This window comes from Zonotrichia leucophrys, chromosome 13 (assembly GCF_028769735.1).
Source record: "Zonotrichia leucophrys gambelii isolate GWCS_2022_RI chromosome 13, RI_Zleu_2.0, whole genome shotgun sequence".
Classification (NCBI taxonomy): Eukaryota; Metazoa; Chordata; class Aves; order Passeriformes; family Passerellidae; genus Zonotrichia; species Zonotrichia leucophrys.
Window position 1 is genome coordinate 1,612,364 of NC_088183.1, and position 15,195 is coordinate 1,627,558.

At 49.4% G+C, this 15,195-nt stretch overlaps 1 protein-coding gene across 1 annotated transcript; it reads right to left on the reverse strand.

Moving 5' to 3' along the window:
* Nucleotides 1-1,648: 1,648 nt before the first annotated feature.
* Nucleotides 1,649-15,191, reverse strand: GRPEL2 (GrpE like 2, mitochondrial). Its single transcript, XM_064724779.1, has 4 exons — nucleotides 13,042-15,191; nucleotides 8,960-9,128; nucleotides 7,370-7,451; nucleotides 1,649-5,433 (listed from the first exon to the last, which is right to left on the reverse strand). Exons 1-4 carry the CDS (start codon nucleotides 13,236-13,238, stop codon nucleotides 5,075-5,077), a joined length of 807 nt encoding a protein of 268 aa, XP_064580849.1. The 5' UTR covers nucleotides 13,239-15,191; the 3' UTR covers nucleotides 1,649-5,074.
* Between the last annotated feature and the right edge of the window lie 4 nt (nucleotides 15,192-15,195).

Genomic DNA, 15,195 nt, shown 5'->3' on the forward strand with positions numbered 1-15,195 from the left:
TGTGTGTTATCAGTGCAGGAATCACTGACACCATCCCTGTGTGTTATCAATGCAGGAATCACTGACACCATCCCTGTGTGTTATCAGTGCAGGAATCACTGACACCATCCCCGTGTGTGTTATCAGTGCAGGAATCACTGTCACCAACCCTGTGTGTTATCAGTGCAGGAATCACTGACACCAACCCTGTGTGTGTTATCAGTGCAGGAATCACTGACACCATCCCTGTGTGTTATCAGTGCAGGAATCACTGACACCAACCCTGGGTGTGTTATCAGTGCAGGAATCACTGACACCAACCCTGTGTGTGTTATCAGTGCAGGAATCACTGACACCATCCCTGTGTGTGTTATCAGTGCAGGAATCACTGACACCAACCCTGGGTGTGTTATCAGTGCAGGAATCACTGACACCAACCCTGGGCAGGTTATCAGTGCAGGAATCACTGACACCAACTAACCCCGTGTGTGTTATCAATGCAGGAATCACTGACACCAACCCTGTGTGTGTTATCAGTGCAGGAATCACTGACACCATCCCTGTGTGTTATCAATGCAGGAATCACTGACACCATCCCTGTGTGTTATCAATGCAGGAATCACTGACACCATCCCTGTGTGTTATCAATGCAGGAATCACTGACACCATCCCTGTGTGTGTTATCAGTGCAGGAATCACTGACACCAACCCTGTGTGTGTTATCAGTGCAGGAATCACTGACACCATCCCTGTGTGTCTTATCAGTGCAGGAATCACTGACACCATCCCTGTGTGTTCTCAGTGCAGGAATCACTGACACCAACCAACCCTGTGTGTGTTATCAGTGCAGGAATCACTGACACCAACCAACCCCGTGTGTGTTATCAATGCAGGAATCACTGACACCAACCCCGTGTGTGTTATCAGTGCAGGAATCACTGACACCATCCCTGGGTGTGTTATCAATGCAGGAATCACTGACACCATCCCTGGGTGTGTTATCAGTGCAGGAATCACTGACACCAACCCCGTGTGTGTTATCAGTGCAGGAATCACTGACACCAACCCTGTGTGTGTTATCAGTGCAGGAATCACTGACACCATCCCTGTGTGTGTTATCAGTGCAGGAATCACTGACACCATCCCTGTGTGCTATCAATGCAGGAATCACTGACACCAACCCTGGGTGTGTGTTATCAGTGCAGGAATCACTGACACCAACCCTGTGTGTGTTATCAGTGCAGGAATCACTGACACCATCCCTGTGTGTTATCAGTGCAGGAATCACTGACACCATCCCTGTGTGTGTTATCAGTGCAGGAATCACTGACACCAACCCTGGGTGTGTTATCAGTGCAGGAATCACTGACACCATCCCTGTGTGTGTTATCAGTGCAGGAATCACTGACACCAACCCCGTGTGTGTTATCAGTGCAGGAATCACTGACACCAACCCTGGGTGTGTTATCAGTGCAGGAATCACTGACACCAACCCTGGGTGTGTGCATTTCTGGGAGTCCTTCTAAAGCATCATTAATAAAATGCTCAGCCAAATGCTGCTGTGGCCCTGTCACAGACAATGGGACCAGGAACAGCCCCAAACCTTCCCATGTGCAGCCCCAGCTGGCTGGAGTTGGAATGAGCAGAAGTTTGGAAAAGGCAAGAGAAGTCACTGCAATTCTTCTGTTTTATTAGCAAATGGACAGGAGCTAAAATAAATCAGACCTTTCCAACATCAACTCAAATGTTGTTGTCAATTTCTTGCACTGCTCCCACACATCTCTGTCTTTCATACAGCCAGAACCTTTGGGTAAACAAAGAGCACAGAAACACACAAAAATTACAATATATACACATTTTCCCTCCACTTCAATGGCCTTGGGTTTTTGGACATTAGCAACGCTTTGTTCGTTTGACTTTGCAAATAATACCAAAACACCTCGAGTTTTAAAATAAAAAAATACTACAATATTCACAATATAAAACTTAAATACTTTTTTTTTTTTTTAATTAAGGTACTGCTAGGAGCTATTGAGTGATCACAGCTCTTCCAACAGAAGCTCTGCTGCTGAAGCACTGGAAGTTCAGGTTCATAAACCAACATCCCTTTTATTCTGCACTGCTCCTGGTCAGAGTTCAGACCTTGCCATGCTCATGACAGTGCCACTGGAGACTTGTCCAGGTGTGGAAATGACTAAAAGGTACATGACACTTCCTCTCCTCTGCTGTTGCTGCCCTGTTCATGTATTCCTGTGTTTTACTGAACAGGCACTGGATAAAGTGACTGCAGAGGAGCAGCTCAGTGCCCTCCCTGCAGGAGTTACAGAAAAGGCAGCAAGAACCAAGGAGAAATTCAACCCAACCTTCACAATCTCATCCAGGACAAAAAACCATCATCAAGTGCGCCTGAAAGGCAAGAGAATCAAATTTTACCTGGGAAATCTGGATTCTGTGCTGGAATCCAGGTTTGGTTATTTCATTTTCACTTCACCTTTCAGAGGAAGCAGAAACTGGGACAAACAACAGCTAGAGGATTTATCTCTTTGGTAACATCTGTGAATGTCTCAGCATTGCCTCAGTTTCACAGGAACCATAAAACCTGACAGGATCCTGCAGAAGTTTTGGAGGTTTCACTGGGAGAAGAACTTGCCCCAAATTAAAGAGGGCCTCTGTGAGGGTGGGGAAGATTGCAGAGGAGCTGGAGCCCTCAGAGCCCTGCTGCAGCCACACTACAGACAAACTGATAAACCATCTCAGTACAGACAGAAGGTCTGGAGTGCATTTTAGGGTATTTCCTTAAGGCAGAAGTGGGTGAACACTGGCTGAGGAGACAGGCAGAGTTGGCAAACACAGGTTGGACTGAGTGGCTGTAACATTTTTTCACAGTCCAGCGGCTCCATGGGTGAGTTTAAAGAGGATTTGGATCCCATCACTCCTGGTCACACTCAGCTGCAGCCTCTCTGTGACAGAAAACTGTCTGTAGTGTAAAATGCCTGCGCTTCTGTTTGGGTCTCTACAACTAAAGTTTCACTTTCAAAGCTGGTTTCCAGCTCTCCCCTCATACTGCAAGACTCAGCTGATACAGCAGTGGCTGAAGAGGAGCAGAGACCTCCCTGTTCCAGCTGAGGACATGGGTTCCTCACTTTTGAGGAAGAACAGCCACATTTGTAGTGTCACATTTCATATTTTACCATTCTTCTCTGGAGAAACAGCGTACCCTGGTGACCTGCTCAGCACAACAATGGATAGGAAGTCCTGAAACTTCCAAAAACATGGCAATAATACAAGACACTGAACAAGAGGTCTGGCCATGAGCTAAAGCTGCCAGAAGTGCTGTTTCAGGGCTGAAATCTCCAGAACCTGCTGCACAGAGGTAGAAACCCACACTCCAAAAAGGATCCACTACACACTCACACCACAGCTGCCACTAAAAAAGGTTAAATGGAGCAGGTTAGAAATGTGCAAATTACTTAAATTTCTGGGGTGCCAACCCACTAACTGCACACAGCCTCCCCAGGTGAAAGACTGGCAGTATTAAAGGCTATGACAATCTTGGAGTCCACCACTAAAGGGTTTTTCATCTGACGCCTCCAAAGGAATGGGAGAAGAATAAATTTTCTTCCAAGCCAGGGATGGCATCCACTCTATAAGTAAAGCACTTTTGGAAGTGCATTTGTCAGGTTATGGAACCAATTCCAGAAAAGTAAAAAGGAAGGAATGAACAAATCAGTAAGAAACAAGCTGAAAACCAACAATTCCTGGTTTTGTGTCTTAACTGTTCTGTCGTTTGAATGCCTGCTGCTCTGCAAAGGGTTAAATTCTGATCCTCCTCATGACTGCATCCTTTCAGCTGAGATAAATGAACTCCCAGGCAATAGGGCCAGTGGGAAATACATATGTGCTGTGACAACAACATGCCTCCAACCAGGAGGACAGCTCGAGGTCAGCTTTCACTTCCTCAGCCTTCTGCTTCTCTTGCTTTCTTGTCACTGCTGCTAAAATTGGTTCAAGGGCACTTGAGACTTTGGAGCAAAGAAGGTTTTTCTCCTTGCATCAAAACCCAAAAGGTTTCATATTCACTAGGATCACTGAAAGAAGAGTCAGAATGTGGACTGGAAGTTGGTGTAATCTGAGGATCTCTACTGGAGAGCTGAGAAAATAGAACAGTCCAGATTTCCTGCTTAAGGGCACAGCTCCATTTTGCCAGCAGCTGCAACAAGAGCACATAGTTTATCATGCTTGAAAGCTGCACAAATACCCACCAGGGAAGAGAAATTACTCTCCTCTAAAACATACATTTGGGTTGGAGATTAAGAGATGTGAGGACAGTTTTCTGGCTCCACCACAAATCACCGTTCCCTGTTTTACCTTTGGGAACAAAGAGTCAAGCTGGAATTTTACCTGGAGAAGGAATATTAACATTAGTCTGACCTAACAAGTGAATTCTTTTTAAGCCCTCATCTCTATTCAACTCTAGTACAACAGAGATGCCATGAATTCCAGATTGTTTTCCTGAAGCAACATCAGAAAAAGCTGCCCCTAAATGTTATTTCAAGTGATCATCTTCACCCCATCTGAGGGGTGTGGGGACAAGGGAAGACATCAAATCCAGGTGACAATAATACTCATCCCTCTGGACTTTTCCCAGTGCTTTGCACATGAAAAGCCTCACCACATCCCTGTGAGGTAGGTCAGTATTATTAACAGTCCCTTAATACAGCTGTGGAAAGTGAGGCAGAGAAGTTCCTTTCCTGGAGGCCACTGCAGGAGATGGAACAGGGAGACAAGAAGAGAATTTTCTTTTCTCTCCACATCTCCTGAAGAGAATTTCCCTTTCTCTCCACATCTCCCCTCTTCCCCATACAAACCATGGAGAAATGAGCAGAGAAGGAGGAGGCTACAGTGCCCCGAATTTCTGACAAAAACAGCAGGACCAGCTCCAAGGAGGATCATTAAATACACGAGTACCTCAGAAGGAACGGCGGCGACCCTGAAACCACCCCACGACACAAACGCAGCTCAATAAATAAAGTAAATACACAATCTGTGACTGTCCCCAGCCCAGCAAGGTCCCAGTGGAGCAGCTGCAGCCCTGTCACTCGTGTGCCTCCACGGCCACGCCGACCAGCGCGTGGCGGATGGTGCGGCCGTGCAGTTTGTAGCCGTCCTGCGTGACCAGCGCCACGGTGCCCGGCTGCACGCCCTCGGCTGGCACGTGGCAGATGATCTCGTGCTCGTAGGGGTCGTACCTGCCGCCCACGGGGTTCATCTTGCGCAGGCCGTGCTTGGCAAAGACGCTCTGCAGCTTGGCCTCCAGGAGGGACAGCCCCTCGTAGATTTTCTGCAGGGCCGGGCTGGGGTCGCTGCGCTCCTCGGCGTGGCCGGCGGCGCTCTCGGCCGTCTTCTCCAGGATGTCTGCCACCTCCACCAGGTCCCTGCAGAAACTCTGGATGCCTGCAGCAAGGGAGTGAAGGACAGCTTAAAGAACATCAAGACTCCAGCACCAAGGGCAGGCAAAGGCACTGTGGTCTGAAGGCAGCTTTAAAGCCGCTCATTGATCTGAAGTTAATTTAGCAAGACCAGGAAGTGTGTTCTGATTGCTGGAACCAAAGCTTCAGCATTAAAAGTAACCTAAAGATTCTCCAAACCAAGGTATATGCAGGAAATACACATCCATACTATGACCATATATATATATTTGGTATTCCTGACAAAACAGAGCAGTAATGTCTCACTCTCAGCAGTTTTTTGCAACTCAGATTTGTCATTTAGGACTCTGCTCCACATCCCCTGCTCCAGTCCCACTGACATAATTTTGTCACACAAATGCCCATTCCACAGGGAATAAACACAATGGGGGGAAGCAAAAACAATGCACGGCTATTCAGAAGTACAAAATCCCCAATTTATTCATAGCTTAAAACCATTGTGGAAGGACTGAACCAAAATGGTCCTTGGGTTGGTCATGAAAAGCCAGGCAGGTTTTGTCATTTGAAAATACTGACAAAAGGGTTAGACTGGCTGCATTTCCAGCAGTGGTTTCTTGCACAGTGCAGAAATTCCAGGAAAAGCTGCCTCCCTCAGTTACATAAATGTCATAACTCCCTGACTGGAATGACACATTAGGGAAACAGAGAAAATGAGGCAATAGTCAGGTGCTGTCTGCAGCTGTACATGTGAACAAAGGAGAGGAAGGAGATGCAGCAAAGCAGCAGACAGAAGCCCAGCAATTACCACTCATTTCATGGAATCAGAGTCATTCAGGCTGCTCAAGACCTTTAAGATCATCAAGTCAGCACTGCCAAGGCCATCACTAAACCTTTCACAGCCTTTCCAACACCTCCAGGGATGGTGTCCCCACCTCTTCCCTGGGCAGCCTGTGCCAGTGCTTGGCAACACTCTCAGTGAAGAAATTTCTCCTAAAATCCAATCTAAACCTCCCCTGGCACAACCTGAGGCTGCTTCTTCTTGTCTTACCTCTCATCAATTGGGAAAAGAGACTAACTCCACCTTGCTATGATCTCCTTTCAGATTTTCCCCTTATCTACACATCTCCAAGTCTCACTCTGTGAGCAATTTCTAATAAAGAACTTATTTTTTCTTCATGCTACATATCAAAACCCAAAAGCTAAAAAAACCCTCTCAAAATCAATCATCCTGTTGTTGATTATCTCCAAACTCAGCAGCCATTTTATAGCACCATGGGTGGAAAGTAAGAAAATACAGCAGCTCTAATTTCAAGGCTGCTAGAATTAGCTAACAATAAACCTCTTGAGATTCATGCATTATGGAGAAAAACAGTTTTTCATTCTCAGAGATGGCTCTGGCACAGTGCAATGCCTGAACAGCACTTTCTTCCCCCCCTCACCTGCTTCTGCTGCCAAAGCTACAAATCCATCTCATTTCACTGATGCTAAAATATTTCTCTTAAGACATTTTAAACATCTAATCTAGAGATTGACAACTACTGCCCCAGGCTGCATTTACCTCCAATGAACTGAAGCACAGGAGGCTGTTAATACAGAAAAGGAGATCACAACCTGATGACACAGCTGAGTATAAAATGCACCCTGCCAGAGCCAATCCTCAGCACACAGCAGAGCCTGCATTTTCAACCAAGTCAGCAGAACTAAACTCAGCTGCACTGGGACTATTTAAAAAAAAATAGTCCAAATTCTGTGATTCTGTGGCTAAACCTGATAGGACAGGACACAGCTGGACACAGAGAAAAAAACAGTGATTACGCCCAGATATCAAGAGTCCAGGCCAAGCATCACAGCAAGCTTTGAAATAAACGTGGGAGGGCAGGACAGGGGGACAGAAAGCTGCTGATCAGCATTTTCTGCTCAGGCAGGCAGGCCAGTGCAGTAAACACAGCTCTTCTGCTTACCAAAGAGTTTGGCATCTTCCACAAACTTCTGCGTTCTCCTCCGGACATTTTCAGAATCTGCCAGAGCTCTCCTGTATCGCTCCTGTAAGCAGAGGGGACACATCAAACCTGCAGGTGAAACCCTCTCTGACACTGCAAACCCCTCAGGAAGGCTTTAAAGAGAGAAGCTCGGGCTGGGCTGCTGCATTTTCATACAAAGACAAGTCTTTCCACTGATTAACCAAAAACTGCAACTCTTTCACAAGACTCAAGGCCAAAAATAATCTGGGCACTGAATGGCTGAATTCAGCTGAGCAGCCACGGTCAGGCTGCTGCTGAGATCCTGCTCTCTCCAGCAGGCAGCTCTGTGACAGCTGATTTCTCACTCAGGGCAGGGTTCTCAGGGTGATTATCTGCAGAACAGCCCAGTGCTGTGGCATTTAATCCTCCCTCCGTCACGTGTGTTCTTCAATATAGAACCTGATTTCCATCACACACAGGCACTTAAAAGGGCTTCCCTTCTTGGATAATCTGGATCCAGTGTGGCATAAAGCTGTTAAGGAGTGTCCAAAGGAGGGGCATGAGGATGGGGAAGGGTCTGAGGGGCCATGGAGGAGCAGCTGAGGGCACTGGGGCTGTGCAGCTGGAGGAGGCTGAGGGGAGACTCCTGGGACAGGGACAGGACACAGGGAAGGGCTGGGGCTGTGCCAAGGCAGGGTCAGGGTGGATTTTGGGAAAGGTTCTTCCCTGGGGATGGGCACAGCCTGAGGCTGCCAGAGCTCCAGGAGGGCTTGGACACCACTCCAGGGTGTCTTTATTTCTCCACCAGCATAAACAAGTCCTATTCAGAAGATTCTTAAAAACTAAGCATAGGTTATCTAAGCAAAAATGTGTCAAATTACTAGGAAGATAGAGTTATTGAAAAGAAAATTAATATAACTGTATTTGAACAAAAAGATAACAGAATAACTGGCATCCTAAGTGCTTCCCATTCAATGCAAAACAAGGCATTCAGGAAGACAGAAAACTCATAAGCACACAAAGGAAATATACTGGAATGCAGCATGATACACATGGGCAAACTCTCACAGCCAGGAACCACTAACCAAAAAAGACAATCAATCCAAAAGTAGTTTGTTTTTCCTTGTAACAGTCTCAAAACTAACAACATTTTGGCTTGATATGGGGCCTATATGCTAATGTCCTGCAAAAACATCAAGTTTGTGGAGAAGTAAAGAACCTGGAGAAAAGGGATGCCAGGGTGGGATTCTGGGTCTGTGCAGGGCCAGGATGATCCTGTGGGAACTCAGGATATTCCATGATTCTATGCCAACACATGTGACACTAATCAGCACGAAGCTACTGCCACAAGGCTGTGAAAGAAGTGACCAGCTCCAAACACAGCTTTTGCTGCCAGGATCACACCATCAGTGCCCTGCTGCAGGCACTGCTGACAGATGGTGTTTTGGGTGGAATTTCACCTCCTCACTCTCAGGGCACAGCTGCTCTGCAGCTCTGTGTGTGTGTGTGTCACAGCATTTAGGGGAAAATCCAGGGCTGAAAACCAGACCAAGCCAAGGGGACTGAAGCAAAGGCACTCAGCACACTCACAGTTAAATCCCGGACTTGCTCTTCCAATTTGATGGCTTTGTGCTCCAAGGCACAGTCAGAGAGGGGGTGCTTGGGCTCCTCACTGGGCTCCTCTGGGCCACACTCGTCTCCTGTGCTCCTCTGCTGAGCTGCAGTGCTGAAAGCACAGGGGCACCCTCTGAAATACAAACTAGGGACACAGAAACAAAGTTGAGTAACTTCAGGGTCCATGAGAATTCAAGATTAGTGTCAGTATTAAAAGCAGACTCTCTTAAAAGAGGTACACAGGGTTCTAGAAACAATTTTAGTTCTTAGAAAACACAGACAATCAGCAAAGAAACACAAAGAGGTGTTTTTAAATTCTTTTATTTTAGACTAACATGGCACACAGAGGCTTTACTCCACTTCCTTGGCATACCTTCAAAAGAGTCAGATTTTCACAGAAACACAGAATGAGGTTGGAAAATACCTTCAAGGCCACCAAGTCCAACCTGTACCCAATCCCCACCTTGTCACCTGCCCAGAGCTGTGTGTGTCACATCCAGTCATTCCTTGGACACTTCCACCACCTCCCTGGTCTTTTCCAACATAAATAATTCTGTGATTCCCTGATTGTGTTTCACTCTCCCTCCTACTACACTTGCTTTTACAAACCAACCTAGACAGGGCTCGTTCCTGCCAGTGTGAGCCTCAGCTCCACCTCCCTGTCACACCAGGAAGAATCTGCAGAACAAAAGAGAATTTACTTCAAACCAGCTCCATCCAGGAAACATTTCAGTACACACCTAACAAAGGAGGGTGTATTCTCCTTTTTTGGGAATACCTGGGCTCTTCCTCTGAGCAAAGCTTTCAGCACCCCCATCATGCAATGTTTTATATCCACTCTATGCAATATTTTCCATTTATTAAGTGCATATCTACCTCGTGAAAGGGAGCAGAGCCCAGAAATCCCTGTGCTGGCACCAGCTCCACTCCCTGTGCTTGTACAGAACAATTCCACTCTGCTCAGAGAGGCTAATTCAGAGCCCAGAATCGATTCAGCTGAGCTCACATTACCAGGCCTGCACCATGAAGCATTCTTCCTCTTCAGCAAGGCTGCAGTGCTCAGGTTCAATGTCACACAAGTGCACAGAGTTTGTTCTGGGGTCTATCATGAAGCCTCAGTGCTCTTCAGCTGTTTTGCCCCCTTTACTCCAGTACTGGAGCTGAGCAGAATTCAGTCTCAAGGAGTTAAACCAGCTGAAAAATAACCCTATAAAACAAGAGGACTTTTCTCTCAGTGTCCCTGAATTGGTCTGCTGACAGATCAGATCAGTGCAAGTGCCAGTACCCAAGAGAAGCCAAATATGTGAGGTGTGGGGCAGGGAGGAGGTGTCCCTGAGGGTTTAGACTGGCTCAACCCTCAAAGCCCAGCTCGAGAGATCTGTATCTGCCCCAAGACCACCAGGCATCTCCTCCCAGCCCTGTTTAACAGCCCAGATGTTTCCTCATTTAAATCCTTAATAGCAGGGTGCTAAATGTCCCACAGCACTAATGACAAACTTCCTCTCCCCACCTGAGGACATTTGCATGTACAGTTTTTATTAAGTGGGGACCACTCCTTTTCAACAAATTATGTGCCACATACAGACCTCAAAGTGCTTTCTCTACTTACACTTGCTCTAGAGGAGGATGTTCCTCAGACTAATCTTTAAAGTGTTCCAGGAATGCCAATACAGGAGAAAAACCCCACATTTCATCCTTGGCTGCTGTTTGGGGCACAAGACCCCATCTTGAATGATTTATCTTGAATGATTTTTAAGACTCCTGTCACGTTCATTTTATTGACTGATTATCAGCACTTTATCAAAGTTAGAGAAAGTACATTAAACTACAGGGGAGGACAGAGCAGGACCCCTTCACCAAGCCTTCAAAAATCAATCTGAGGCTTTGTTTGCACATAAAAACGTCCATGGGAAGCAGCAGCTCCGAGCTTTATCCTTTATCATCTCACATTTCATTTCAAAGAGCTGCAGGGATGGAAATCAGCCATGCTACAGCTGAACCAAAGAACCTGAACCGCAGCTGAGAAATCTCGCTGGGCCCCTCAGAGGTGAAACTCCAGAGTTTTAAAAATAGGCAGTGCAGCTCAGTTAACTCCTCTGCCCCCCAGAAGCCAAAGCTGGGGAGGTTTTTCCCTCTGCCGGTGGTTGCTGGCAGGGATGGGTGTGTTCTGCGTGGGAGAGGGGCATGGAGGAGCCGGTCCCTGCTGCCTACGTGGAGCAGGGAGCTGCCTGCATGGACTCCTCTGTGCAGCCTCGGAACCCAAATCCCAAATCCCAGAGCGCTCCCCCGAGCAGGGACATGCCCCGGCAGTCACATGCTGCCTGCAAAAAGTTATGGCCAAGACATCCCAGCCTGACTCCAAAGGGAATTCTTCAGATCTGTTATGCAGGGTTGAAAACGCTGCTCAGTTGAACTCCTTGCTGCAGGATGAAAGGAATTCTCCCCAACAAGTGGCAGGAGCTATTTACAGGCTGTCCACTGACTGGGCTCCATCTTCCATAGTTTGATCACAGCTGCCCTAAAAATAGGGATGGATCCCACGGGAGGAAGCTGACACATCCCGAAGTGACAGACACGTGGAAGTGGCGGGGTGTGTGAAGGGAGTTACACAAGTTGGTGTTACAGAAAGATTTACAAAGCGATGTCACAGAAAGCCAAATAGATAAGGGAGAGCAGAGAAGCTGATTGCAGCCATATGGCTTAAGCCCTTCAAGATTAATATTTCAGTGATGAGAGAGGGTTTCTGGTCGGAGCTACAATGGTATCATCACCTCTTTGTGGAGCACCCGACCATTCCGAAGTGACAATCAGCTCTCTCTAACTCAAGGGTCCTTCCCCACCCTCCTGGAACACTCCCTCCTCCTCCTCCCAAATCTGCATGACAAAGCTCTCGAGTGCTGAGACACACGGGAACATCTGCACTGGATTCAGCTCTGATGAGGCTGCTTTGGAAGGAAATGTAATTACTGCCAATTCCTCCGCGCTGTTTCATCAGGGAGTGCCTGCAGAGATAATGCAGCGCAAGGAGGGGACAGTCCCGCTCTGGGGTGGCCGCACCTCGACAACTGGGGCAGTTTTGGGTGCCAGGATGTGAGAGAGACCTAAAGCTCCTAGAGAGGGACACACAGGAGGGTGAAAGACGCATTGCACATTTTTCAGGGGGGCAAAGCAGTTTTCACTCACGTAAGAGGGAGAATTTCCTGACACGCATCTACATTTAGTCCCAAACACAGCTGCCTTTACTGTGTGCTGCAGATTTATTATATTACATTTAAACAGTCTTTTAGTGATGCTTCTAGACAACAACAAAAAAATTAACAGGCATTTTGGCTTTTTTTCTTTTCACCTGCCCACACTTTACTCAAACAACCAAAGCATCTTTATGGATTTTTCTTTTCTAAGCTATATTCCATAATGTAAAAAAAAAAGCATGAGTGGACATTGTTCCTGTCTAAATATTGACACAATTAAATGGATTCTCTTCCCGCGACCCCCCAAAATACACTGATAGCACATGGGCTGCCTCACCACCAGAAACAAAACCCGAGGAGCACATTAAACCTGAATAACTATTGAATAAATTAAAGAATAAATGGTTCCGCCGGGCGAGACACAGAACCCACCCACAGTGGCAGGAAACCACCTCCCAACGTGATTTATCGAGCGCGGAAACGCTTTGCCTTAAGGATGAACATTAATTTCCAAAAAAATCACTATTTCGGGAAAAGAGCTCGATTATGGGGGAGTTATTTCTGCTCCAGGGCGTTCTGAGGAGCGCAGACCGGCAGCGCGGGGTTTCGGGGGTGAGATGGGGAGCGGCGGAGGATGATGGAGCCCGGCGGGGTCTGGCTGCGGGTTGGGGCCGGGGTCCAGATCCGGGCCCGGGTCGTGCTTGGGCTCCGGGTGCGGATCCGCTCCCGCTGCCGCCCCCGGCGCGGCTCTCGCCCGGGCCCGGCCCCGCGGCGCTGCCACGTCTGTCCCCGACACCCCGCAGCTCCGGGCCACCCCTGTATCCCCATCCCATCCCAGCCCGGCCGGTCCCAGCCCGCCCCACGTACCTGCCGGTGCCGGCCTTGCCGGCTGTGGGCAGCAGGGCCCCGAGGCGCCGCAGGGAGCGGGCGGCCATGGCCCCGCACGGAGCGGCGGAGCAGGCGGCGGCCGTGCGCCCGCGGCAGCGCCGAACTACAGCTCCCACACGGCCCTGCGAGCGCGGGCGGGCCGGCCGAGGGGTGCGGCATGAGGGGAAGGCGGGCATGAGGGAATGGAGGGCGGAGAGCGCTCCGCCCGCCGCCGCACACGCGGCTCCGGGAACCCGGGACTCTGCTCCGGGCTCAAGGGGCCGGGACCCGGGGTTTGGCTCCGGGAACTCGGGACTCAGTTCCGGGCACAAGGGGCCCGGACCCGGGGTTTGGCTCCCGACACGGCTGTTTTGCCCCGATACTCGGATCTGGCACCGGGCTCCCGGATTAGGACCCGGACAGAGCTCCAGTGTCCCAGGGATCAGACCTGGGCACGCAGCACCGGGTCCCTGGAGCTCGGCCCCGGTCACCGCTCCATCCCCCGGGACTCTGATTCTTACCCGGCCCCAGCTCCTGCCCCGGGAGAGTTCAGACCTGGACAGGGGTACACAGCTCCGGGCCCTTGGGCTCGGACATTGGCACGTGGTTCTGTCCCCTGGGGCTCGGACCTGGTCCCCACAGGGCTCAGACCCTGCTCACCCCGAGACACACAGCTCCCACCGCTGGCTCGCAGGTTAAAAGTGATAACTGGACAGGTTTCACTTCTAGTTCAGGAAAGGACTGGAAGAGACTGCGAGTGTTCCTTACCCGTGGTGAATAAACATTAAGCAAAGCCCAAAGTCTTGGCCAAAGTTGCCAACAACTGCGTGGTGAAGGATGAAGGGGAAATGGCTTCAAACTGCCAAGAGTTAGATGGGAAGGAATTCTTCCCTGTGAGGATGCTGAGGCCAGGACACAGGGTGCCCAGAGAAGCTGTGGCTGTCCCATCCCTGGAAGTGTCCAAGGCCAGGGTGGATGGAATCTAGAGGAACCTGAAATAGTGGAAAGTATCCCTGCCCCTTAAAATAAGAGATGAGCTTTGACGTCCCTTCCAACCCACACCAGTCTGGGATTCTCAGGGAGCTGCTTGTCCCAGCAGCTGCTGGCACAGCAGTGCTGAGCCCAGCCCAGCCCCTTTCCCTGGGAGCAGGAGCAGCATTCCCACCCTGTTCCCTCAGCCACAGGACCGGGCAGGCCAGTGCCAGTGTTTTTATTAAAAGCTGCTTACCTAGGAAAAACACAGGGCTGTGGAAGAGCGAGCTCCAGAGGTTAATTGTGGCAGTTCATAGCATGAGAGGCTGATGGTGACTCCCTTGCTCCCAGCACAAAAGCTGGGGCCTTTCCATTCCTGTCCTTTGTTTCTGCTTGTGCTGAATGACCTTACTCTATTTCACTTTTTTGCTCCAACAGCCCTGCTGATTTTTTTTCTTAATTTTTAGACTTCCCTTCACTCCATTTTGATCACATGCCTTACCAACCTGTGTCTGAGTGCAGCAGCCAGTGTGAATGTGCTGTTGGCCTGGAGACAGCCCTGTCCCCTCCCCTGCTCCCCCCAAAACCAGCATGGGACCAGGGCAGGAAGCCGTCCTGCCTCCATCCCCAGCCCTCTGCAGCACTTACAAGCTGTTTAGCAAAGGTAAAAGGTGCCCACTGTTAATGCTGACACTTGAGCTTCCTTCATTCCAAGGGAAGGCAGCATGCCCTCACCCCTACTGCCTGGAGGACAAGAAGGAAATATCGGACAAAGGCACTTGGTTGAGGCACAGCAAGCTCGAGCCGTGAGGAACCCTGAGATGAGACCCTGCAGAGCTGGGAGCAGTGAGCAGGGTGAACAACTGGCGTCTCCGAAGTGGCTGGTCCTGAGCAGCTCCTGAATCCCAAAACTGAGGGGGCCAAAAACCCCAACGAGTCCATGGTTGCTTTGGCAGATGTTAGCTGATCCCCAAAACTGGAGCACCTGCTGAGCAGTGCCACCTGCCAGCCCAGGCTCTCCCCTTCTTGCTCCTGCACCCGGAGTTTGTGTCACACTCCTGGCTCCGGGGCAGGCTCCCCCAGAGCTGGGTTTCCCAGTAGTTTGTGACCCTGATCCACAAGGAACTCCCTTCCCCTCCCGCCTCCCCCGTCCCCTCCCGTCCCCTTCCCCTGGTTTATGGT